Raw genomic sequence first — 25797 nt, 5'->3', positions numbered from 1 at the left:
TTCCATACCTTCCTCTTACCTTCTGTGATTCAGGTCAGGTAGCTTTGGACTTTAACATCAAACAAAAATGGAAAAAGGATACTTCTATGTTTCCTTTCTTTATTTAATAACCAATATTTTCTTGGTTACTGAATAAGGACCTTCATTCATAGGTAACAGTAAATTGTCTGATGCTAACAGCCCTGGAGGCTCCACATGAGTCAGCTTTCTGTCTTCAACTCATCACTCAAACTTGTTACTCTCTCTTTCAGGACAAATCTGTCACTGTTCTGTTACACAAAACTATCACTCACTCAACAGCTACATAAGACGGTGCGTGTATTCCAAATCTCCACGTTTCCTTCAATCAAGGTGATGGTCCAGCCTGCTCTCTGAGTAATTGGAAGCACTGTCTTGGACTAAGTGTTGTCATGTATAAATGCCAGCGTGAATTGGTTGGGCTGAATAGTCTGTGTTGTATTTCTAGTAAAGCTCTTTGTCCCACAACCACTCACCACTCCAGGATCTCACCCTCCAGCAGAGTTGCCTCTCGCTTCTCTGTGGTAATACACTGTAGATGGTAGAATTCTGAAATAAAATTAAGTGCTAACTATACTTGACATGTCGGGCTTCACAATGTCCGAGTTTGTCCAACCTGTCCCTTTAGCCAATATTCTCCATCCAGGCAACATCCTTGTGAACAACTTCTGCACCCTCTCCAAAGCCTCCACGTCTTTTCTTTAATAGAGTGACCACAACTACACACAATACTACAAAGGTGGCCTGAACAAAGTTATATATAGCTTCCCAACTCTTATACTCATGGACTATGAAGATTAGCAGAATATTTATTTGGTTAGCTTGTTTGTTATTTATTTATTAGTATATACAAAGAGTAATTTGGTGAAGTCAAAATTTCAAATTGTACTTTATGTTTCTGGGAGGTTGAAGTCAATGAGATTTTCGATCAACATAAAATAAAAAGGGAGGTAGCAAGATTTCTGTTCCTCGGGATTAAGACTTACTAAAATACACAGTTGCTTTGAAGAATGTTGCTTGTAGCTGACTACAGTTAATGAGCTAATCCAGTCTTTTACATAAGCATACTGTAGGGCTCTTCTGAAAGAATAGCTGTAAACTTTTGTCTGCCATTAAAACACGTTATCCTTAAAATATTTCGTGGTTGTGTACACCTCAAAGTAAAACACCAATGCCTTGTTACAAATCAACATTCAAATATCCTTTAGGCAAACTTCCAGAACAGACAAGCTCTGTTGATAACGAGACAAAGGGTACAACATTGTCTCCATGATGAGTTCATCATTTTAAAAGTTTGATCATGTTAATCTGATGGACAAACAATTTCACAGGTTCTTGGAGATCAGGCCCACTGCCAGTAGTCTGGTATGGAATTTGTAAGCTTTAGTTTCCTCTGTTCATGTTCTTTAGGCAGACTTACAAGAGACAATATTCAGAAGTACAAACAAAACAAGTGTGTGTTTGTATTGTTCTTTAAATTTTCCATATCGGTAAACCAGGGGACTAAAGAACAATGGAACATTTGTTTTCATTTATATTTTTCTGTTCTCTTTCCAACTTGTCAAGATGCTGTAATCCCCAGTGTGAAGGGTTCTTTCCTTTATTTGCCATACTGCATTTAACAGATTTTGTTTCCCTCAAGAAAGCCAGTGTCACCTACTTAGTTTCATGCTTACAATTGAGAAAATGAATGATTCGTGTAAACTAATGCTGTTCACAATGCAGAAGCAGTGAGTATTTGTGAAACAGACAATACTCACTAACACTATTGAACTCTGATGGACGTTTGCAACCAGTTTATCAGATTGTGCTTTGTGTATTAGCATAACAATGAATTTCAGTGCAAAAAGGGGCCATTCCACATTAAACTTGTAGATTGATTTATTATTGTCACATAGAGTCATAGAAGACTATAGCACAGAAACAGATCTTGCGGCCTATTTAGTTCCTCTCTACTCCCATCGACCTGCACCAATAGCCCTCCATACATCTACCATCCATGTACTTATCAAAACTTCTTTTAAACTTTGAAATCCAGCTCACATCCACCACTTGTACTGGCAACTCATTCCACACTCCCAAACCCTCTGAGTGAAGAAGTTTCACCCTTAACCAATGACCTCTAGTTGTAGCCCCACGCAATCTCAGTGGAAAAAGCCTGCTTGCATTTACCCTATCTATATAGAAACATAGAAAACCTACAGCACAATACAGGCCCTTCGGCCCCCAAAGCTGTCCTGAACAAATCCTTACCTTAGAAATTACCTCTATTTTTCTAAGCTCCATGTACCTATCCAGGAGTCTCTTAAAAGACCCCATCGTTTCCACCTCCACCACCGTTGCTGGCAGCCCATTCCACACTCTCACCACTCTCTGCATTTAAAAAAAACTTACCCCAGACATCTCCTCTGTACCTACTTCCAAGCACCTTAAAACTATGCCCTCTACTGCTAGCCATTTCAGCCCTGGGAAAAAGCTTCTGACTATCCACATGATCAATGCCTCTCATCATCTTGTACACCTCTATCAGGTCACCTCTCATCCTCCGTCACTCCAAGGAGAAAAGGCTGAGTTCACTCAACCTATTCTCATAAAGCATGCTCCCCAAACCAGGCAACATCCTTGTAAATCTCCTCTGCACCCTTTCTCTTGTTTCTACTTCCTTCCTGTAGTGAGGCGACCTAAACTGAGAACAGTACTCCAAGTGGGGTCTGACTAGGGTCCTATATAGCTGCAACATTACCACTCGGCTCTTAAACTCAATCCCACGATTGGTGAAGGCCAATGCACAGTATGTCTTCTTAACCACAGAATCAACCTGCACAGCAGCTTTGAGTGTCCAACGGACTCAGACCCCAAGATTCCTCTGATCTTCCACACTGCCAAGAGCCCTACCATTAATACTATATTCTGCCATCATATTTGACCTACCAAAATGAACCACCTCACACTTATCTGGGTTGAACTCCATCTGCCACTTCTCTGCCCATCCTATCAATGTCCCACTGTAACCTCTGACAGCCCTCCACACTATCCACAACACCCCCCCAGCTTTGTGTCATCAGCAAACTTACACACCCCTCCCTCACTTCTTCATCTAGCTCATTTATAAAGATCACGAAGAGTTGGGGTCTCAGAACAGATCCCTGAGGTGCACCACTGGTCACTGACCTCCATGCAGAATCTACAATCATGCTTTGCCTTCTGTGGGCAAATCAGTTCTGGATCCACAAAGCAATGACCCATGCCTCTTACTTTCTCAATAAGCCTTGCATAGGGTACCTTATCAAATGCCTTGCTGAAATCCATATACACTACATCTACTGCTCTAAACACATTGTTGAAGGTAGTCACATTCTCAAAAAATTCAATCAGCAATCTCCTCCCTTGTCTCCCATAGTAGCCTGGGGCACATCTCATCCGGTCCCAGTGATTTATCCAACTTGATGTTTTCCAAAAACACATCCTCCTCCTGAATATCTACATGTTCAAGCTTTTCAGTCCACTGTAAGTCATCTCTTCAATCACCAAGATCCTTTTCTGTAGTGAATACTGAAGAAAAGTACTAATTAAGTACCTCTGCTATCTCCACCGGTTTATTCCCTTTACTCCAATTAAATGCTTCCCTAACTCGTCTGTTCTTATCCTTCTCCGATGCTATGGTAAAGGAGATAAAAATGTGATCACTATCTCCAAAATGCTGTCTTACTAAGAGATCGGACACCTGACCAGGTTCATTTCCCAATACCACATCAAGTACAACCTCTCCTCTTGTAAGCTCATCTACATATTGTGTCAAGAAACCTTCTCGAACACACCTAACAAACTTCACCGCATCTAAACCCCTCACTCTAGGGAGATGCCAATCGATATTTGGGATATTAAAATCTCCCACCACAACAACCCTGTTATTATTACACCTTTCCAGAATCTGTCTCCCTCTCTGCTCCTCAATAGCCCTGTTACTATTGGGTGGTCTATATAAAAAAAACAGTAGAATTATTGACCCCTTCCTGTTCCTAACTTCCACGCACAGAGACTCTGTAGACAATCCCTCCTTTTCTGTAGCCTTGATATTATCTCTGATCAACAGTGCCACACCCCCACCTCTTTTGCCTCCCTCCCTATCCTTTCTGAAACATCTAAAGCCTGGCACTCGAAGTAACCATTCCTGCCCCTGAGCCATCCAAGTCTCTCTAATGGCCACAACATCAAGCTCCAAGTACTGATCCACGCTCTAAGCTCATCCCCTTAGTTCATAATACTCCCTGCATTAAAATAGACACATCTCAGACCATCGCCTCTTCCCTCGTCACTTCAGTTCAGTTCCCATCCCCCGCAATTCTAGTTTAAACTCTCCCCAAAAGCCTTTGCAAACCTCCCCACCAGGATATTGGTCCCCTTGGGATTCAAGTGCAACCCGTCCTTTTTGTATAGGTCACACCTGCTCCAAAAGAGGTCCCAATGATCCAGAAATTTGAATCCCTGCCTTTTGCTCCAATCCCTCAGCCATGCATTTATCCTCCACCTCATTCTATTCCTATACTCACTATCACGTGGCACAGGCAGTAATCCCAAGATGACCACCTTTGTGGTCTTGCTTCTTAACTTCCTTCCCAACTCCCTGTAGACTGTTTTTAGGACCTCCTCCCTTTTCTCACCTGTGTCGTTGGTACCAATATGTACCACAACCTCTGGCTGTTCTCCTTCCCACTTCAGGATATCTTGGACGCAATCAGAAACATCCTGGACCCTCACACCTGGGAGGCAAACTGCCATCTGTATTTCTTTCCTGCATCCATAGAATCATCTGTCTGACCCTTATGCCTTTTCGTTTTGTGTACTTCTATCAAATTTTCCCTTCATCTTCTATGTTCCATGGAATAGAGTCCTAATCTATTCAATCTTTCCTTATAACTCAAGTCCTCCAGACCTGGCAAAATCCTTCTAAATTTTCTCTGTACTCTTTCAACCTTATATACCTCTTTCCTGTAGGTAGGTGATCAAAACTGCACACAATACTCTAAATTAGGCCTCACCAATGTCTTATACAACTTCAACATCCCATCTCCTGTACTCAAAACTTTGTTTTATGAAGGCCAATATGCCAAAAGCTTTCTTTACTACCCTATTTTGCCACTTTTAAGGAATTATAGACCTGCATTCCCAAATCCCTTTGTTCTACATCGCTCTTTGGTACCCTACCATTCAATGTGTAAGACCTACCCTGGTCGACCCTACTGAAGTGCAACATCTCACACTTGTATGCATTAAGTTCCATGTGCCACTTTTCACCCCATTTTTTCCAGCTGATCTAGATCCTGCTGCAAGCTCTGATAGTCCTCCTGGCAGTCCACTACACCCCAGAATTTTGCTGATCCAGTTAACCACATTATCATCCAAATCATTGATACAGATGACAAACAACAATGGACCCAGCACTGATCCCTGCAACACTCTCTACCACAGGCCTCCAGTTAAAGAGACAACTGTCCACTACCACTTACTGGCTTTTCCCACAAAGCCAAAGTCTTATCCGGTTTATTACTTCATCTTGAACTCAGAGCGACTGAATCTTCTTGACCAACTTCCTATGTGGGACCTTGTCAAATGCCTTGCTGAAGTCCATGTAGACAATATCCACTGCTTTAACTTCATCAACTTTCCTAGTAGCTTCCTTCAAAAACTTTCTAAGATTGGTTAGACACAACCTACATGCACAAAGCCATGCCGACTATCTGTAATCAGTTCATGTCTATCCAAATATTCATATATCTGGTCCCTCAGAATAGTTTTCCATAACTTTACCACTACTGATGTCAGGTTCACCAGGCTATAATTTTGTGGTTTATTTTTAGAGCCTTTCTTAAACAGCAGAGCAAGATTAGCTGTCCTCCAATCCTCTAGTCCCTTTTGTCACTAAGGATGATTTAAATATATCTACTAGGGCCCCTGTAATTGCCTCCCATGGGGTCCGAGGGAGCACTTTATCAGGCCCTGGGTTACCCCCCCCCCCATTTGCGTCAAGACAGCAAACACCTCCTCCTTTGTAATCTGTATATAGGGTTCATGACCTCACCGCTGCTTTGTCTCACTTCTATAGGCTCTGTGTCCATCTCCCAAGTAAGTACAGATATGAAAATTGTATTTATGGTGTCCTCCATCTCTTTTGGCTGCAAGCTTGGGTTACCATTCTATCTTCCAGAGAACCAATTTTGTCCCTTGCAGTCCTTTTTCTCTTGACATACTTGTAAAATCCCTTGGGTTTCTCCTTCCCCTTGTCTACAGGGCAACTCATGCCTTCGTTCAGCTCTCCTGATTTCTTTCTTAAGTGTGTTCTTGCATTTCTTCTATTGCATAAGTACCTCATTTGTTCCTACCTGCTTATACACACTATGCATCTCCTTTTTTTATCTAAACCAGGGCCTGAATCTCTCTTTGAAATCAAGGTTCCCTAAACCTGTTATCTTGGCCTTTTTTGTTTGACAGGGTTTATACTCTGAAAATTTCATTTTTGAAGGCCTCCACTTACCAAGCACACCTTTAGCAGCGAACAGCCTGTCCCAATCCACACTTAACAGATCTTTTCTGATACCATAAATATTTGCCTTTCTCCCATTTAGAATCTTAACCCATGCACCATTCCTATCCTTTTCAACATTTACTTTGAAACTAATGCCATTATGATCACTAGATACGAAGTTCCCCTACAAAAACTTCTGTCACCTGCTCTGTCTCATTCCCTAATAGCAGATCAAGTCTCGTTGGAACTTCAACATACTGATTACCAAAACACAGTGGAAAAACTTGTCTTGCATATCATTCATACAGATCAATTCAATTCAAAGTGCTTTGAGGTAGTTCAAGGTAAAACAGTAACAGAATACAGACTAAAGTGTTATTGTCACATAAAGTGCAGTGCAGGTAGATAATAAGGTGGGAGATCGTAAGGTGGATTGTGAGTTCAAGAGTTTGTCTAATTGTACTATAGAATCTTTCAGTATCTATTATAGAATCTTTCAGTATCTATTAACAGTGAGATATAAGCTGTCCTTGAGCATGACAGAATGTACTTTCAGGCTTTTGCATCTTAGACCAGAATTAGGCCATTCAGGCCATCAAGTCTGCTTCACCATTCCATCATGGCTGATCCCAGATCCCACTCAACCCCATGCAATTGCCTCCTTTCCATATCCTTTGATGCCCTGGTCGACCAGGAAACTATCAATTTCCGCCTTAAATATACCCACAGACGGCCTGCACTGCAGTCTGTGGCAGAGCATTCCACAGATTCACAGTTCTCTGGCTAAAAAAAATCCTCCTTACCTCTATACTAAAAGGTCGCCCTTCAGTTTTGGGGCTGTGCCCTCTTGTTCTCGATACTCTCAACGTAGGAAACATCTTCTCCACATCTACCCTGTCTAGTTCCTTCAGCATTCTGTAGGCTTCAATGAAATCCCCCCCCCCCCCACATTCTTTTAAATTCCAGTGAGTACAGGCCCAAGCTGCCAAACACTGCTCACATGTTAACCCCTTCATTCCCAGAATCATCGTCGTGAACCTCCTCTGGATTCTCTCTAGTGACAACACATCCTTTCTGAGATATAGAGCCCAAAACTGTTGGCAATATTCCAAGTACAGCCTGGCTAATGTCTTATAAAGCCTCGCCATTATCTCATTGCTTTTAGATTTTATTTTATTCCCCTTGAAAGGAATGCCAATATTGCATTTTCCTTCTTTACCACAGACTCAACCTGTAAATTAACCTTCTGGGAGTCTTGCACAAGGACTCCTAAATCCCTCTACACCTCTGATATTTGAACCTTCCCTCCCCCCATTTAGATAATAGTGTGCCCTATTGATCCTTTTATCAAAATACATTATCGTACATTTCCCAATGCTGTATTCCATCTGCCACTTTTTGCCCATTCTTCCAATTCTTCTAAGTCCTGCTGCAATTGTATTGCTTCCTCAGCACTATCTACCCCTCCACCTATCTTTGTTTCATCTGCAAACTTTGCCATAAAGCTATCAATTCCATTGTCCAAATTATTGACAAACAATGTGTAAAGTAGTAGTCCTAATACTGACCCCTGTGAAACACCACAAGTCACTGGCAGCCAACCAGTAAAGGCACCTTTTATTCTCACTCACTGCCTCCTGGCTGTCAGTAATTCCTCTGTCCATGCCCGAACCTTTCCTGTAACATCATAGAATTTTATCTTGTTAAGCAGCCGCATTTGTGGCACCTATACCTTCTGAAAATCCAAGTAAATGACATCCACTGTCTGTCTCTCTTTTGTCCACCCTACCTGTTACTTCCTTGAAGAACTCTAACAGATTTGTCAGGCAAGATTTCCCTTTAAAGAAACCATGCTGGCTTTGACTTATTTTATCATTAGTCTCCAAGTACCCCGAAACCTCGTCCTTAACAATAGATTCCATGCCAGAATCAAGTGATTCCTGAAAGATCACGACCAATGCATCCATTATCTCTTCAGCAACTTCTGTCAGGGCTCTAGGATGTAGTCCATCTGGTCCAGGTGATCTATCCATCTTAAGACCTTTCTGTTTGCCGAGCACTTTTTCCTCCTCCACAGTGAAGACTGATACAAAGTACTCATTAAGTTCATCTGCTGTTTCTTTGTTCCCCCATTACTATCTCACCAGCATAATTTTTCAGTGGTCCGATATCAACTCTCACCACACTTTTACTCTTTATATACCTGAAAAAGCTTTTCGTATCCTGCTTTATATTATTGGCTAATTTGTCCTCATAGTTCATCTTTTCCCTTCTTATAGCTTTTTCAGTTGCCTTTTGTTGGATTTTAAAAATTTCCCAATCATTGACCTTTTGCTACCTTGTATGTCCATTCCTTGGCCCTTATGCAGTCCTTAACTTCCCTTGTCAGCCAAGTTGCCTACCCCTACCATTTGAGAACAACTTCTACCATGGGACATATCTATCCTGTGCTTTGTGAACTATTCCCAGAAACTTTGGCCATCTGTGCTCTGCTGTCATTCCCACCAGTTTCCTCTTCCAATCTACCTGGGCAAGCTTCTCTCTCAAACCTCTGCAATTTGCTTTATTCCATTGCAATACTGATGCATCTGACTTGTGCTTTGCCCTCTCAAGTTGCAGTATGAATTCAGTCATATTATAATCACTGCCTCCTAAGGGTTCCTTTACATTAAGCTCCCTAATAAGATTATTATTATTGTTATTACACAACAGCCAATCTAAGATAGCCTTTCCCCGAGTAGGCCCTGCACGTCTCCTTTAAACTTACCCTCTCACTTTCAAGCTATGCTGTCTAGCTTTAGACTTCACTACCCTGGGAAAAGTCTCTTACCTATCCTGTATCTATGCCCATCATTTTACCAGCTTCCATAAGGTCACTCCTCAGTCTCTTTTACTCCAGTGGAAAACAGTCCCAACCAATCCTGTTTTTCTTTGTAACTCACCCTGCAGTCCCAGCAATCACTTTGTAATTTTTTTCTGACCACTCTCTAACTTAATCATATCCTTCCTATAACAGGAAGTGGGGACTACAAATTCTTCTACTGGTGGGCCATGTGGGTAAGTACTTTTTTTGGGTGGCCCTCTCCACCCATCAGGGCTTTTGTTTGCTCTTGATGTATAGATTCAGATCTTAATGCTATCCAATACTCCTCCACTAAGTGATCATTGGCCAAGGATTCTTATGAGTTGGAGAATGTTACACCTTTTTAAAGAGAGATTAAACACAGCCTTGAATGTTTTCTCCTGTGTGTCTGCTATTTTCATGATGCAATTTGGAATAGAACATTTATTCCACCATGTTCCACATCAAAACTGCGGGTGACTTTTTTTCCAGTCTGGACCTCTGGCTTTTGTGCTGGTTAATAAGTTCAGTATGGGTTGCACAGATGTGGCACGCTACCCACACAGGTGGGTAGTGGGTGAATTGGTGTGCTCCCTCTATCACTTCCACCAAGAGATTCTGTGCTTCCTTGGTGTATACCATCTCACATTCCTCTCCACCTCTACCTCTGCCACACAAGCTACCTTTTGGTTGGAGCTCTCATTCACTCCAGTGTGTTCGCTGAGTGCCCTAACATCGCTTGTTGTTAGGTTGCAGTTTGACATGACGCTGGAGCATTCTCTTCCCTGCTCTACGCCAATCCCTTCTCTGCCTGAGCAACTCTTACCAAGTTTCCTGAGAGATGAGATCTACCATTTTGTAACAAGGAGTATGTTTAAAGTGGGCTGCTCTTCAATGCCATTTCATTCTGCAACAGGCAGTAAAGTTTTTGAATACCTGCAACTTGCAGCTCCTGTTCCCCACTTAGAAGCAGATGTTCTGCACTCTAGGAATAAACGGTGGCTGATCCTACTGAATGTTGAGAAGACTGTCCCAACTACAATCACAACAAACCTCATTGTGGCGACTGTACTCCAGTCCCAGCCCTTTCTCAACCCCCCCTCCCCTTTCACCCTTCTCCACCCCTTCCTTTCATGCTGCGCCATGCTTATTTTCTGCAGGACCTGGGCTCTCACTCACTGCCTGTTTGATGGATCAAGTACTAGTTATATTGCCACATAAGTACAAGAGACTCTGAATATGTTGGAAATCTAGAGCAACACACAATGTTGTTCCAATTACATGACCTTTCATGATCTATTCATATCTTAATACACGCAGATTTTATTTTTCTCTTAGTTGTGAGAAAGATCAGTTTCTCAGTTGCATTGCACACTTCCTTGAAATAATGAGAATTGGGAGCTTTCCTGAAATTGCTTTGACCAAATATCAGAGATGTACACCACTCCATTACCAACATAGTTTAGTTATTTAGACCAGTAGTCTAAATTCTTAGCAGAAGTTATCATGTAACTGAAACAACATAACATGTTTAGTTTCCCTGGGTTTTCTCAGCATCGGTAATAACTACTTAAATTTCTTTTAGCCAACTCCTCCATCCCTCCCTAGCATTTTTGCTAAGATCCCTGTTTAATTGCCCTTTTAATTTACATATCCATCAGCGGCAACTGGCACTTTTTTTGGGCAGACCACTCTATTCAACCTGTCCACCCAACTGAGCTTAATTGAAATATTAAACAAACCTTACAATCCTGATGGTTGCTGGCGATTCAATTAATGACTGATACATTTAATTTGGACAGCAGTAAACAATCACCTTTTAAAATGGCAACATGTAATCCTTTCCTTTTGAAGGTTAATCTACCGAACAATTTATTTGAATCTTCAGAACATCAATTCCTATCTAAATTCCACCTTTACACCAACTGTTACAAACATTTTTAAAAAATTAGTCAACAGTAAAATTCAAACAGCAACTTAAATAGTTAGTAGTTGTTATTGGTTTTAGGTTTTAACTTATATTTAGCTAGCAGTTATTATTAGGTTAAAGAATCCTAGTAGACATCTTTAAGTTGGTAGAATTCTAGCATAACTATTGTTTGGGAAGGTTGAATTAGGAGTGATGTTTACTTTATCTATTTTCTTCATTCTATTTAGTTAAGAAAAGATTATTAAAATTAGCATTTATAAAACAAAGTATGTTGAGTCGTAAACAGTCATGCAAAGCAGCTCACTTGCCCAATATCCAAACAATGTTATTCTAAATTAAATAAAGAGACATTGTAAATTCTTAAGTTTATTATCCTTCTCAATTACCATCATTACCAGCCTGATTGACCTATAGAAATTGACCTATGCTGCAATGGAAAATTATGGCAAAGCATCTGCAAATCTCTCTATTTCTCTCCACGTAGACTACTGTCTGAGACAGTTATTGTTACAACTCAGCTCTATAGTGTGTTCCTGTTCACTGAGTATTGCAGCTCATGTAGTGGCTTACAGCCAGGCTTTAAATGGAGTTTACATATGGTTCACTCACACCACAACCTGGCTGTGGTAAAGAAAATCGCAAGGCATGTTGTGCAGATCGTGGCTGCTGTAACTTAAAGCAAAACATACCAATCTCTTGGCTTTCATTAAATGGAAGAGTTAACATTTTGGTTTGGATTGAGTTAGCCCTCTTTGGTGAGAGTTCTACTGCTAACTGAAAGTTGCTGCACACGGCAAGATACCTTATCCCATCAGCGCCAGAAAATCAGGTTCACTGATCATACGTATTTACCTACAGAAGTATACAGACTGCACTTAAAGAATCAAACCAGTCCATTTTCTCCGAAGCATTTTGGCACATATAAGCAAAAGCAAATCTGAATGTAATGGGATGCAAGTAGACCTATTAGCTCCACATATTGTGAAATATTAGATCAGCTAGCCAAAGGCCTAGTAAGACCTATGTTATCAGAATCACTCTGAAGAAGGGAAAAGCAGAGCAATTTAGTAAGTAAATTTCAATGTCTTTTTAATGGAACATGGATTTCCTTGAAGACAGAATGAAAATGTAATCGTGAAGCTGTTGTCATTAAGGTATTGCACAATATGCACAAAGCAAAATTATGTATTTCTATATTTACCGATTTGCAGTCTATTAACTTAAAATGTAATCCCTGAGTAGGCTAGTTATTTTGTCCTCCATATATAGGATTATTCTTGGATTATTCAATCTCTGGCACAAACAAAATTTGGCACCTGATTCTTTGGCTTGTTCAGGGAACAATCCAGAGCAAGGATCCATAGTTTCTGTTAAACAGCAGTAGATGAAATAAATGGTTCTGTGGTTGAATATCTGAATCAGATTTGAAATTGCAACTTTTGTAGATCAATTTTCCATCTAATCGATGATTGTTCCATCTCTTGACCTTGCAGGGCTGGGAGGAGTGTGTTGATGCGGCTGTTGTTCACTTACTCAGAACCTGTCTTTCAAGAACGTCTAAGGACCAGGCATTGAACCCCACAAACCAACTCAGCATGCCAAAAGATACCAGCAGGTTAAAGAAACACATTACCCTCTTGTGTGACAGGCTGAGCAAAGGAGGTCAGCTGTCCTTAGTTGCAGATGCCCCACAGCATGCAATCAATGTACCAGGTAAAGATGACTTTGGAGAGGAACTGCTGTTGGAATAAGAGTGAATATTGTTTTATGTGGCTGTATGTTTCAGTGTGAAAGTCACAGCAGTAGACAGTAAACGTTTATAGTTCAAACACACGTGTGCTTATCTGCTATAAGTCACATTGTGTGAAAGGAATAATGGTTTACGCAAAGCTAACCAACTAATGGATAATGTGCTGTAATTTGTGAGAACAGATTTGGTGAAGGATTATAACAATGCAAGATAAGAAATCTTAAAATTAAAAAGCTGTGCATTATGGAAAATCTATTTTCATTAAGTCCATTGGACTGCTGGTAGCTTTGACATTTCAAAGCATTTTATTCTTCCTATACACTCAAACAAATATTTGTGTTGGCTTTACATAAATCATTTTTAACCTCACAGCATTGGAACGCTGGATTTTATCTTTAACCTTTCATAGGAAACTTTGCGAGGAATGATTATTTTTTACCAATCCACAACATACACATTTTATTGCAGAGTTAAAGATTGCTGCAACAGGGAGTTTATTTTATCTACCACAAAGTCTGCCCTTGATGTCCATTTGAAACTGGAAGAAATGTTCACATTCTGGGTTTGTCAGACAAATGAGAATGAACCACCATCCTCAGACTAAAGAGTTTTCAGGTTGTGGAGGAGTAAGCACCTGCATTTACTTTCTCTTTCTTACCTACCAAGTTGTCGAATGTCATATATTCAGGGAATATGGGTCTTTATTCATTCCTGGGATGTTGCAAATGTGGGCAGCGTTTATTAAACAAATCTCACTACCTCTTACCATTTGATAAACAGTTGCTGTAAAACCCAGCTTGTTGCTTTTACCAGTGTTACTTCTTTCTCTATAGAACATTGGCATTTTTTCATGCCAATTTCTGAGGTTTAACATAAATTTAGCTTTTCTGTTCTACATTTTAGGTCAATAAAAAATTACTTAAAGTTTTAAAACCTAATTTATTCCATTAATAATATAGCATGATGTAATTTACAATTTAATTGCATAAAATTTAGGAAAGCATAAACATCAAAATGTAGATGTGGGCACAAGAATGGTTTGAAATTTAAGTGTTCAATTCTAATGAGCCCTATCCTACATCAGACAAACACTCTGCTGTGTAGACTACAGCAGCGCTCCAGTTGCTGACAACCTTTTATCCCTTTCTTATAAATACCCTGAAAGTAGATACATACAGATAAAAGTCAATCACCCATGTGGACCTAGAGCAACATTCACTAAGGTGGGGGAGGGGAGGGGTAGACTTTCCTTCCCTGTGACCCATGATGGTTTTTTACATTGAGTTTCTGTAGTCCCCTATTACTGATAATAGGTCTTCATTCCAATTTTTGTCCTGTTGAATTTTATTTCCATAGTAGTTTGAACTTAACTCTCCAGATAAGGAGTCTGAGCTTCAGAATATTGGAACATCATTCCAATTATATTTGGCAGTTTAGACAGTCATTTATGTGCTTGATAATCCAGGTTACACCATGAGTTCAAGAGATCTAGGTTAACATTGTCCAAATTATTTGTCAGCAACCACTTTTGACAAATGAAAATATAGGAAGTTGCATTTTTGATGAGTGAATAAAAGTAAGGAATAAATGTGTGGTGACGTGAACCTTGTGTTCTCATTCTGTCTGTGTGTGTATGTCAAGGTTGATCTCATGGTATGTTAAATAGTGAGAAGAAAATGAAATTATACAGGTGATTTTTCTCCTTTCTGAGTGCTACCAGGTCCCTAAACCAGGCACTCTGTTCCTAAATGGAGAAACAAACGAGTCTAGATGCTGGAAATTTACCTGAGCAGACACAAAATATTGGAGGAACTCATTAATTTTTGGCAGCATCGGTGGAAGGATTTGAACAGTTGGGGTTTTGGGGACTGACAACCTTCATCAGGATTGGAAAGAAAGAGAGTAGAGGCCGGAATAAAAGGGTGGGGGAGAGGGAGGAGCGCAAGTTAACAGGTGTTAGTTGAGAAACTGTAGAGTAGCAGAGATCACAGAGGTGGAGCAATGAGAGAGGACCTCACAAAATTACTGTATAAGAGAGGAAGAAAACTTCTTCAAGTAGGATACCTCAAAGAGACTTTGCAGTGGAACTGCAAAATGAAGACATAAGAGAGACTTCAGGTGCCGAAAATCTGGAGAGCAAGATTAACAGGAAATCAGGGAAAGATTCAAAGATGAGCACAAAGTCTCCTTGAAGAAATGCAACATTCCCACTGACTCTTGACAATCTCAGGCCAATAACCTTGTGGAGAAGGAGCATCAAAATGGCATTGCATGAGGAGCACACATGGAAGTGGCAGAAAGAGCAAGTCAGCTTACAGCTACACACCTACCCACTTTTCATGATCCTTCTGTCCCACTTGTGGAAAAATTTGTTGTTCCCATAAAAATCTCTTCAGGCACCTCACAGCCCACTGAATTGGAGCCATCCTTGGCCATGATATTTGTTGTACTTTCTGCTAAAGTGAATGAGGTGGCTAAAATTTGTCACCTTCTGTTTCGCAGTTAGCAACGTTGAAAGTCTGAACTGCTTAAAAGAGGATACTACATCAGCATTATTTTGTGTATGTGGTATAGCTGTTAGTTACCAAAGTTGGGTATTAATCACATTGGCAGATGTTGGTGTGACGCCCATGCAGGATTGGGCAGGGGTGACAGATCCTTCCATTACACAGTTGGATTTTAGTGACTATCCATAACTTTTCTGGTTCAAAATTATAATTTTCATAAGTTTTCCACATGGGATTTGAATGATGATGGGCCTAAGGGTGTTGCTGTTAGTCAGAGTGCTTGCTGCCACAAGCAATGTTCATGCACGTTTTGGAGCCAAAGAATTGGGGAGGACGAAGTCTGAACTGCTTGTACATTTTGAGCACCTCTACTTCCTTAGACGTTTGCACAGTTTCAGCATGTCATCTAAAACTTTGACAAAGCTCTATAGATGCATAGTGGAGTGTATTCTGACTGGTTGCATCGCAATCTGGTATGGAAACACCAATGCCCAAGAATGGAAAGACCTACAAAATGTGGTGGATACAACCCAGTAATTACAAGCAAAGCCCTCCTCACCATTGAATACAAGGAGCACTGCCAAAAGAAAGCAGCATTCATCATCAAGGACCTTTCACCATTCAAGCTCTCTTCTCACTGCTGCTCTCAGGATAGAGATACAGGAGCCTTAAGTCCCATAGCACCAGGTTCAAGAACAGTTATTAATTACCCTTCAACCATTAGGCTTCTGAACTAGCAAGGATAACTTCACTCACATCAGCTCTTGATTCCACAATCTCATTTTGAAGGACTCTATAGCTCATGTGCAGTATTACTTATTTGCTTTATTTTTTTATTTACCATTTGTCTGCTTTTGTACACTGGGTGTTTGTCAGTCTTTGTGTTCAGTTTTTCATTGATTCTATTGAATGTCTTTGTTCTATGTGAATGCCTGCAAGAAAATAAATCTCAGGGTAGAATACTGTGACATGTACTTTGAAATTTGAACATCCCTATACTGGGAAAACCAATGGCATTAAAATAGGGATAAGCTTGTGTGGGCTTTCAGGCTGATAGGGAATTGAGAACATCAAGAGTCCTTTCAAGTTAGGAAATGATACCTACAGCATGTTCTATCCCTGGCTGCAAACTTTTTATGGAACACTGTAAAAGAAACTAAATTTAGAATTTGTCACTCCATTAAGTGGTTATGTACACACTCAACCAATCCTGCAGGGCTTTTGAATTATTTGGCCTCTCCACATTTTGGAAAGAGTTCCATGTTAAATGAAGAACTACCAAATGACTCTGAATTAGTAATGAAAAAATAGTGTAGAATCTGAACGATATCACAGTGATTTGAAGTGAATGAACAGGCATTTCATTGTTTCTGTGGCTCAGCCCTGCTGCAACCTATCCAACAAGGCTGCTTAACCCACTTCACACAGGATGTGCCAGCAGCCATGTGTGAAAATCCTGAAGTTGCATTATTGTTATCTCAGATCATTCAGGAATGCAACAATAACATGTAAAGAACATAATTAATGTTTAGAGCAGTGTTTCATATTAAGATATTTTGGGTTAATTGAGGCGGCTCAATATAATTCCCTATTACCTCAACACAGGAAGCCCTTTGAATCCCTGTGCCTCTTTCACCACTGAAAATACATGCCAACGAATTGGCCCCCAGCATCTGCAACATTTTGGGGAATAAGCTTCTGTTTTCCATGATCACTGTGTAAAGAAATGCATCCTAATTTCATCCCCAACAGCCTGGCTGACTTATGCCACCTCAATTTGAACTTTCCCACCAGAGGAAGTAGTTTTCTTTACATTCCCTTTTGAATCCATTAATTATTTCAGATTGCTTGTGAGTACAAGCCAAGTTTATGCAATCTGCAGTCAGTCTTTAACCCTTTAAGTCTCACTGTCTCCTGTGTGAAAAATCAGCTGTTAGCATTTATAGATGGGCTATATCTAACACAGAAGCAAAACATTTATGTACAGGCCATGTTCCACCTGAGAGTTTCAATTTGTTTACAGTAAAAGAAAAGGACAATTATGTTTGTTAATGTATTATTGCAATTTTAATCCTTGCTTACTTTGGCTGGAAAAAGTAAAATGACTAATGTTAGAGGTTTCCATATTAAACATCACTGCTTTGATGTCATAGCAACAGAGTCTTTGCATGCTGTACACTGACATTCAGCAGAGTTCAACTGCATTAGAACTGTAATGCACAACTGCAGGCCCTTTGGCGGACAGATTAGTTCAGTTGTACAAGGAACACTGGTCCCAGATTAGGATGTTGAACATTAGTCCTTAACAAGGATGCACATTGTCGAAGGAGGGGCAAGCTTTCTGCTCCAGCTTGCTCCAACTGTTGCTGTTGGACAGTGATTGTTGGTTGACAATGGATGTCAGAACCCACAGAGTGGTGAGAACTCGAAACTTCTGAGGGGAATAGAACAGATGTATACAAATGGAACAGAACAACCAAGAGAAGTAGAAGACAATGTCAAGCTGAAAAAAGTGTTTAGGAACAACCTATTGTAATGGGCAATATATAAATGGGAAAAAAGTGCTTTGTAGTCAATATTATACTGTTGAAGTGTAGCCCCAATTGTAGATTGGGTGATGAGGTTTGACTGAAGAATAAACGCTGACAGAGCTGTCCGACCTGTTTTGGTTCCTTAAGTACAGTGTAAGGAGGATCAACTCCACACCACTGTCAGCACCTACAGAACCAGCAGCCACCTAAAAGATAATAGTCCTCCTTGAGACAACTATTAATGGTACATCTCCCATTGATCCCAACATAAGGCCGACTTCCACAGATGGGGATCTGCCCTGCGGCATCAGAGTTCTGATACTGTCAGTCTTCTCACTGTTCATTCCCTGCAAAAGTAGCAAAAGCCTGGAATCAGGGTGATGCAACCACAATTAAAATTGTGTATCACAGAAGGTATATATGTATGAGTAAAGCAGACATACAGTATCTACGCAGTGCTGGAGCTGGCTGCAGTGTTTTTTCATTTAGTAGTTGTATAACATGGAAGCAGATCCCTTGACCTATTTGAGTGTGTTTGACCTATTCCCTCTAAGCCAGGGGTTCCCAGCCTGGGGTCCATGGACCCCTTGGTTAATGGTAGAAGACCATGGCATAAAAAGCTTGAAAACCGCTACTCTGTGCCCTTCCTATCAACACTGGTGTTGGCTGCACAGTTGGAACTGGCTGCAGTGTTGTTTGGTCCAAGTGCTCATGCTGGCTGCAGTGGTAGTTGTGTTGAAAGTAAAAGGAAACTGAAAATGCTGAGAATATGAAATAAAATCAGAACATTATTGAAAATCTTAGTAGGTCAGGCTGCATGGAAAGTCAAATGATTAACTTATGCCTGGGATCTCTCATCAAAGTAGTTAGGGAGTGTTGGCAGTACCTGCAGTGTTGGTTAGGGAGTGATTTGTCCCCCTAATGTGGTCATAGAAAGAGCATGCAAGCTCTACACCGACAGTACCAGAGGACAGGATTGAACCTGAGTCTCTCATTCTAAGAGACTATGGCTCTACTCATTATGCCACTTTGCTACCAAACAGCAGCAGTCAGGAGTGTTGGCAGTGTTTGTTTTGTGGGTCTGGGAGCATAAGTCATTGAGCTGGAGATGCATGCAGCTGTAATTTTGACTTTTCAGTTACTGATAGGTGGTTCACAATTAATTCAGTGTCATTTTTATAAACGTAGAAATGGAAAAGGAACAGACCCTTTGGCCCAACAGGCATTGCTGACCATCAAGTACCCCATTCTCCTCCCTTCTTCTCGTAACCTTTGGTGCCCTAACCCATAAAAAATCTTATCAAGTGAGTTGATGGGGCCATGTGGAGAATAAAGATAAAAGTGATTGGTGTAAATGGGTGGTTGATGATTAGCATTTTATTGGTGAGCCTGTTTCTATGTGAAAACTCTCAAACAAGTCCTGCTGTGTGAGGCTTGTTGTACTTCATTCCATCACCTCCTTGGTTTCCATAATCAGTGGATGGTTCTTCTCCCATTCTGAGATTTGATTTCAAGCCCAGTGTCAGAGCTGGCAGTGCTTGTGCTCACATGAGTGCAGTATGAACCCACTGATCCAGTCCTTTGGCACAGTCCATTTCAGATGTGTGAAGAAGGGGAAGGACACATCAAGGGCTTTTTCAGTAGACTTTTCACCATGAAATTCCTTTACCAGCATGAACCAATTAGATTAGGAGGTGCTTACAAGAGGATGAGGTGAAGCTGTGGAGGAATTTAAACAATTTGAGAATGTTTAGTATGAAGTGCTATTGAAGGTGGTAAGAATCGAAGTGATAGTTGAGAAGGATTTGGGTGGCAGGTGTAGACTGAGCTTGTTAACCAACCTTGGATAGGATAGGAAAATAAAAGGTGCTATAATGATATAACCTAACAAAGAGCAGGGAGTTTTCCCATTTTCCTGGCCAACATCAGCAAATTATGTGGCCAATATTTTGTGTGTGAGACACTTGACTGTGAGCAATGGGTGGTGTTTACTGTCTGATTATCCATCTGAGGTCCCCTTCCACTGATCTACTGGAAACTTGGAATCGAGAACATAACATCAGAAAATGATACAATGTTTTCTCTTGCCTCTAACTCATCAAATATTCTATCTAGCTGCAAAATTCCCTTCATCTGCAAAGTTGGTTCCTGAACAGCAGTACTAAGAGAATAGGGTCAGCCATTCCTGACTGCTGCAACCAACGAGATCTCCTTAAACCACCTCATTCTGCTGCCCTTCAGCCATCTGATGATCTCATTTTGAAGGCATCAGCCTTCAAGTAGAGTGGTCGGTAATTAGCTGATCTGGAATGGAGTGATCTCCTTTGTAATTCAGTGTATATTGAGATCATTCATGCTACTGCCATCCCTGATCTTTGTGATAAGATCCCCAACTATGATTCCAGTCATTTATTGTCCTGTACAATGAGGTACAAATACAAGGAAAACTTGCTTGCAGCAGCATCACAGCATGTAGGTACAGACAACACTTACAATGTAAATTGTACATAAATTATACAAGACAATGAAGAGGAAAAAATATACAATGCTTTGTACCTCACTGGTTAACTGAACTTTGTGCTTATTGCAGTCTAATTCCCAACGGTTCAGCTAGTTGCTGAAGTAAATTGGGTACAAAAGCTGCCAGTGAGACCCTGTCCTATGGTGATTTGTACTAGTGCCTGTGTCAGACACTTGAAGGGTAGTATTGTGGATGATCTGAAATCTGACAGATTAGTGTTTGCAGTTCTGGTCAAAATTGTTAATATTCTTAACAGTTAGGCCTTATTCTAGTTAAAAAATACAGGATTATTGTAAAATATTATGTCTAAAATTACCATGACTTCAAAGAGCAGTTTTAGTAAATAGCAGTCTTGTAGAGTATTAATTGAATTTCTATTTTAATAACATAACTGGAGTAATTTTAACAATAAGCAGCTGTGTTGTACTCTGCAATTCTACAAGCCCTTAATGAGCTCACAAATTTACTATGTTGAGATCAAAGTGTTGATCTGATGTTTATAGCTGGAAGGATTACCACTTCTGTCGTAAATTGGGAATGGGTTAAAGTGTGGCTGGTAATGCAAATTGATAGCTTTTCCTTTATTTATTTATGGTAGCACAAAAATTTATGTAGTAACACTGAACTGCTAAGTTGTTGGGTCATACTTATGCTTTCCAGCTTTAAAATTCAAAGTAGAACAACCCTAATTAAAGTCTTGAAGTTCACAGCTGGTCAAAACAGCCACTTATTTACTCCTATCAGTCCTCACTGTGACCTCCTATTGCAATGTATTGAATACATTCAAATGCATTGTAAATGCTGCATCACGTGATTACTGAATAAAGTTCAATGTTCAAAGTAAAGTTTATTGTCAAATTACATATATGTCACCATATACAGCTCTGAGGTTTGTTTTCTTGTGGGCATGCTCAGCAAATCTATAGAATAATAACTATGACAGAATCAATGAAAGATCAACCAGAGTGCAGAAGACAACAAACTGTGCAAATGCAAATATAAATAAATAGTTATAAATAACAAGAACATGAGATAAAGAGTCCTTAATGTGAATTTATTGTAGGAAAATTTCAGTGATGGGGAAAGTGAGTGCAGTTAGCCCTTGTTATTTAAGAGCCTGATGGTTGAGGAGTAGTAACTGTTCTTGAACCTGTTGGTGACAAGAGTCCTGAGGCTCTTGTACCTTCTACCTAATGGCAGCAGAGAGAAGAGAGCATGGCCCAGGTGGTGGGGATCTCTGATAACGAACGCTGCTTTCCTATAACATTGTTTCATATAGATGTGCTCAGTGGTTAGAAGGGCTTACCTGTGATGGACAAGTGGAATCCAGTACCTTTTGTAGGATTTTCCGTTCAAAGGCATTGGTGTTTCAATACCAGGCCATGAGGCAGCCATTTAATATACTCTCCACTACACTTCTATAGAAGTTTGTCAAAGTTTTAGATATCATGCCGAATCTTTGCGGATTCCAAAGGAAGTAGAGGTGCTGCTGTTCTTTCTTCCGAATTGCACTTGCATGCTGGGTCCAGAACAAGTCCTCTGAAATAGTAAGACCCAGAAATTTAAAGTTATTAACCCTCTCCATCGCTGATCCTCCCATGAAGACTGGCTCATGGACCTCTGGGTACCTTCTTCTGAAGTCTATAATAGAAACATAGAAAATAGGTGCAGGAGTGGGCCATTCGGCCCTTCGAGCCAGCACCACCATTCAGTATGATCATGGCTGATCATCCAACTCAGAACCCTGTATGTGCCTTCTCTCCATACCCCCTGATCCCTTTAGCCCCAAGGGCCATATCTAACTCCCTCTTAAATATAGCCAATAAACTGGCCTCAACTGTTGTCTGTGGCAGAGAATTCTACAGATTCATCATTCTCTGTGTGAAGAAGTTTCTCCTCATCTCAGTCCTAAAAGGCTTCCTCTTTATCCTTAAACTGTGACCCCTCGTTCTGGACTTCCCCAACATCGGGAACAATCTTCCTGCATCTAGCCTGTCCAATCCCTTTAGAATTTTATACATTTCAATAAGATCCCCCCTCAATCTTCTAAATTCCAGCGAGTATAAGCCCAGTCGATCCAGTCTTTCTTCATGTGAAAGTCCTGCCATCCCAGGAATCAATAATCAATTCCTTAGTCTGCTGACATTGATTGAGAGGTTGTTATGACACCACTTAGACAATTTTTCAATCTCTCTCCTGTATGCTTATTCATCACCACCTTCGATTCGGCCCACAACAGTGGTGTCATCAGCAAATTTGAATATGCTTTTGTGTGCTTAGCCGCACAGTCCTAGGTGTTAAGTGAGTAGAACAGGGGCTCAGCAAACAGCCCTCTGGTCCACCTATGTTGATGGACATCATGGAGGACATGTTGTTACCATTCCGAGCTGACTGGGGTCTACAAATAAGGAAATTTGCGATCCAGTAACACATACAGCATTGGATTTATAGCATTTGTTTAAGGAAACAGCATATCTGCCTCAAACTTCACCTGATAGGACTGTGTGCCTGTGATTCCCATGCAGATTCCATTTTTAGCTCCACTGGGGAATTTTACTTCTTGGAACTCCCAGAATCAACGCCAGATGACCAGGGCTTTGTAGCAGGAGCACCGAACTGTAGATTGTGCCCTGGAACATGGAACAGTACTGCACAGGAACAGGCTCTTTGGTCCATTGTGATAGATATTCATTGTCTGGGGCCAGGGGACTTATCTTTTGTGCCAAGCTCAGCTTTTCAACATAGCAGCTGAAATGTCGAGGGTGGTGTTGAGTAAGATAAACTTCCAACTAATATTCTTTGTTTAGCTTCTTGTCATAAATGGGAGCCAGACTTCAGTTCTTAATGTAAATGGCAAGCAATAATCAATCTGAAGTTAAAAGAACAGCTGAACAAGTACACTGTCTATAGAACACAAGATGCTGGTTCATATCACCTGGGCCAATTTCTCAAGACTTGAAGTGTAAAGCAATGGAGTTATTTAATTGAGCTTGTTTCAAACCAGACAATATGGCTAAATTATTTAGTTCAAGGAAGCTTGCTGACCAGATTGATTTTATTACTTAGCACATCAAATGGCTGATCCGTTAGTAGTTGAAAGGTTTGAGTGCTTAAAGAGTCAGCTTCACAGCATTAGTTGTAGGAATCTGGGAATTCTTATTTCCAGAAGCTTCTCGGCAGTTTGTGTAAAATGGTATCAGAAAAAGCTATCATATACATGTGAAGTCAACTAAGTGGCAGAAAAACAGTATAAATGTAGCGAGCTGGCAGGCTTATTAGTCATGGCCCAGGAACGTCAAGAATGACAAAAACGCAGGGTGAACTAGAATCTATTCTGCTGCCTTCAATTTCTGCAACTGATGATTTGTTCATCTGTGACTCATGGGTATGTCTTTTTAACTTATAGGAATTGTATCTGTGTTTTGGAAATCTTTTCTACTTTAGAAATCATTTATATTTGGAAATCTATTTTATGATCTTAAAACTCAGAGGGTTTTCTATGTGGTTTAAGAATTTTCTCTAGATTTAATCATGTATCACTAAAAATAAATGAACTGTATTTAAACTTTGTTAGCTGGAAGTATCTCCTCCTTTGTGGGGGTGGGGGGCACTGTTCAAATAGTGGATATTGGCAGCTAAACATGCCATGGAGGGGAAACCGAGCTAGCTTTGAAGAGTAAGTAGTTACATTATAATCTCGCTTTAGTGAGGGTACCTGTAGCTTTCTATAACAGATAGGGTTTGAAGCTTTGCAGTCAGCAAACACAATACCTTCACACCATGATATCTCTGCTGACCACAATGCCAGTTGAAACTAATCCCATCTGCCTATAAATGATCTCTCTCTCCATTCCCTTCCTGTTTATTTTTCTGTCTAAATACCCCTTAAATGTACTAACATATTTATTTTTACCAGGTATCTCTCACTCTTTTTGTAAAATAAAAGCTTGCATTAAATCTATAAATGCCCCCTGTCTCAGTTTAAAGCTATATCCTCTAATATTTGATATTTCCACCCTGGGAATAAACATGGACTATCTACCCTATCCATGCCTCTAATAATTTTAAGTACACTTTTCAACATCTGACTCTTCAGAGGAAACAATCCAAGTTTCTCCAACCACTCCTTATAGTTAATACTCTGTAATTCAGGCAATCTTATAGGCACCTGTCTCCAAAGCACCCTATCTGTAATACAGTAAACAGAACCAGAACCAATATTCCAAATGTGGCATGACTAAAATTGTATATACAGCTGTAACAAGACCTCCTGACTCTTCTACTCCATATCCAAACCAATGATGTTGATCTTTACTGCCGCCATCATCTTTTCTGCCTTATCCACTTGTGTTGCTACTTTCAGGGAACTGTGGACTTAGACCCCAAGATCCCTCTGTGTATCAGTGCTCCTTTAGAGTCTTGCCATTTCCTTACACTTGACTTCCCTGAGTGCAACACCTCATACTGGTCCTGATTAAACTCCATTTGCCACTTTTCCAGCCTACCTACTGTATATCCTGCTGAAAAACCCTCTTCACTATCCATAACTTCAATAATTTTTGTGTTGTCTGTAAACCACCTAAATTTTCATCCAAATAGTTTATGTACATCAAAAACAGGGATCCCAGGTTCAGTCATTGCAAAGCACAGCTAGTCACAGACATCCAGTCAGAATAACAACTCTCCATCACTACTCTCTGTCATCTTGGCCAAGCTGATATTGAATCCATTCTACCAAGTTTCCATGTATCCTATATCCCTTAATCTTCTAGATAAGCCTACAATGAGGTTCCTTTTAGAAAGCATTAAAGTCCATGTAGAAAACATTTACTGCCATGCCCTCACCAATTATCTTTGCTCATCTCTTCAAAAAGCTCAGCGAAGTTTATAGGTATGATGCCCACACACATAGCTATTAAAACATAGAGTTATGCAGTACAGGAACAGGCCCTTTGATCCAACTTCTCAATGCCGATTGTGCTGCTCAATGAGCTAGTCCCACTTGTCCACATTTGACCCATAGACCACTAACCCTTTCCTATCTATGTACTTATATAAGTGGCTTTTAAATGCTATTAATGTGTCATCTACTATTTCTGGCAGCTCATTCCGAATACACATTGCCTTTTGTGTGAAGAAACGAGCTCCTTCAGACTTCCCTAATCTCCTTTTTAA

The 25797-nt window shown here is 40.3% G+C and overlaps 1 protein-coding gene across 5 annotated transcripts in view; it reads left to right on the top strand.

The window, feature by feature from the left end:
- Window positions 1-25797, top strand: part of bbs9 (Bardet-Biedl syndrome 9) — a 396619-nt gene that overhangs the window by 264224 nt on the left and 106598 nt on the right. For all 5 annotated transcript variants that reach the window (XM_059973612.1, XM_059973602.1, XM_059973581.1 and 2 more), the window contains one exon: window positions 12807-13026. In XM_059973612.1, the coding sequence (XP_059829595.1) occupies window positions 12807-13026 (220 nt within the window). The remainder of the gene's footprint in view (window positions 1-12806; window positions 13027-25797) is intronic.

Source organism: Hypanus sabinus, chromosome 1 (assembly GCF_030144855.1).
Source record: "Hypanus sabinus isolate sHypSab1 chromosome 1, sHypSab1.hap1, whole genome shotgun sequence".
NCBI lineage: Eukaryota > Metazoa > Chordata > Chondrichthyes > Myliobatiformes > Dasyatidae > Hypanus > Hypanus sabinus.
This window is presented reverse-complemented; position numbering and strand designations above follow the sequence as displayed.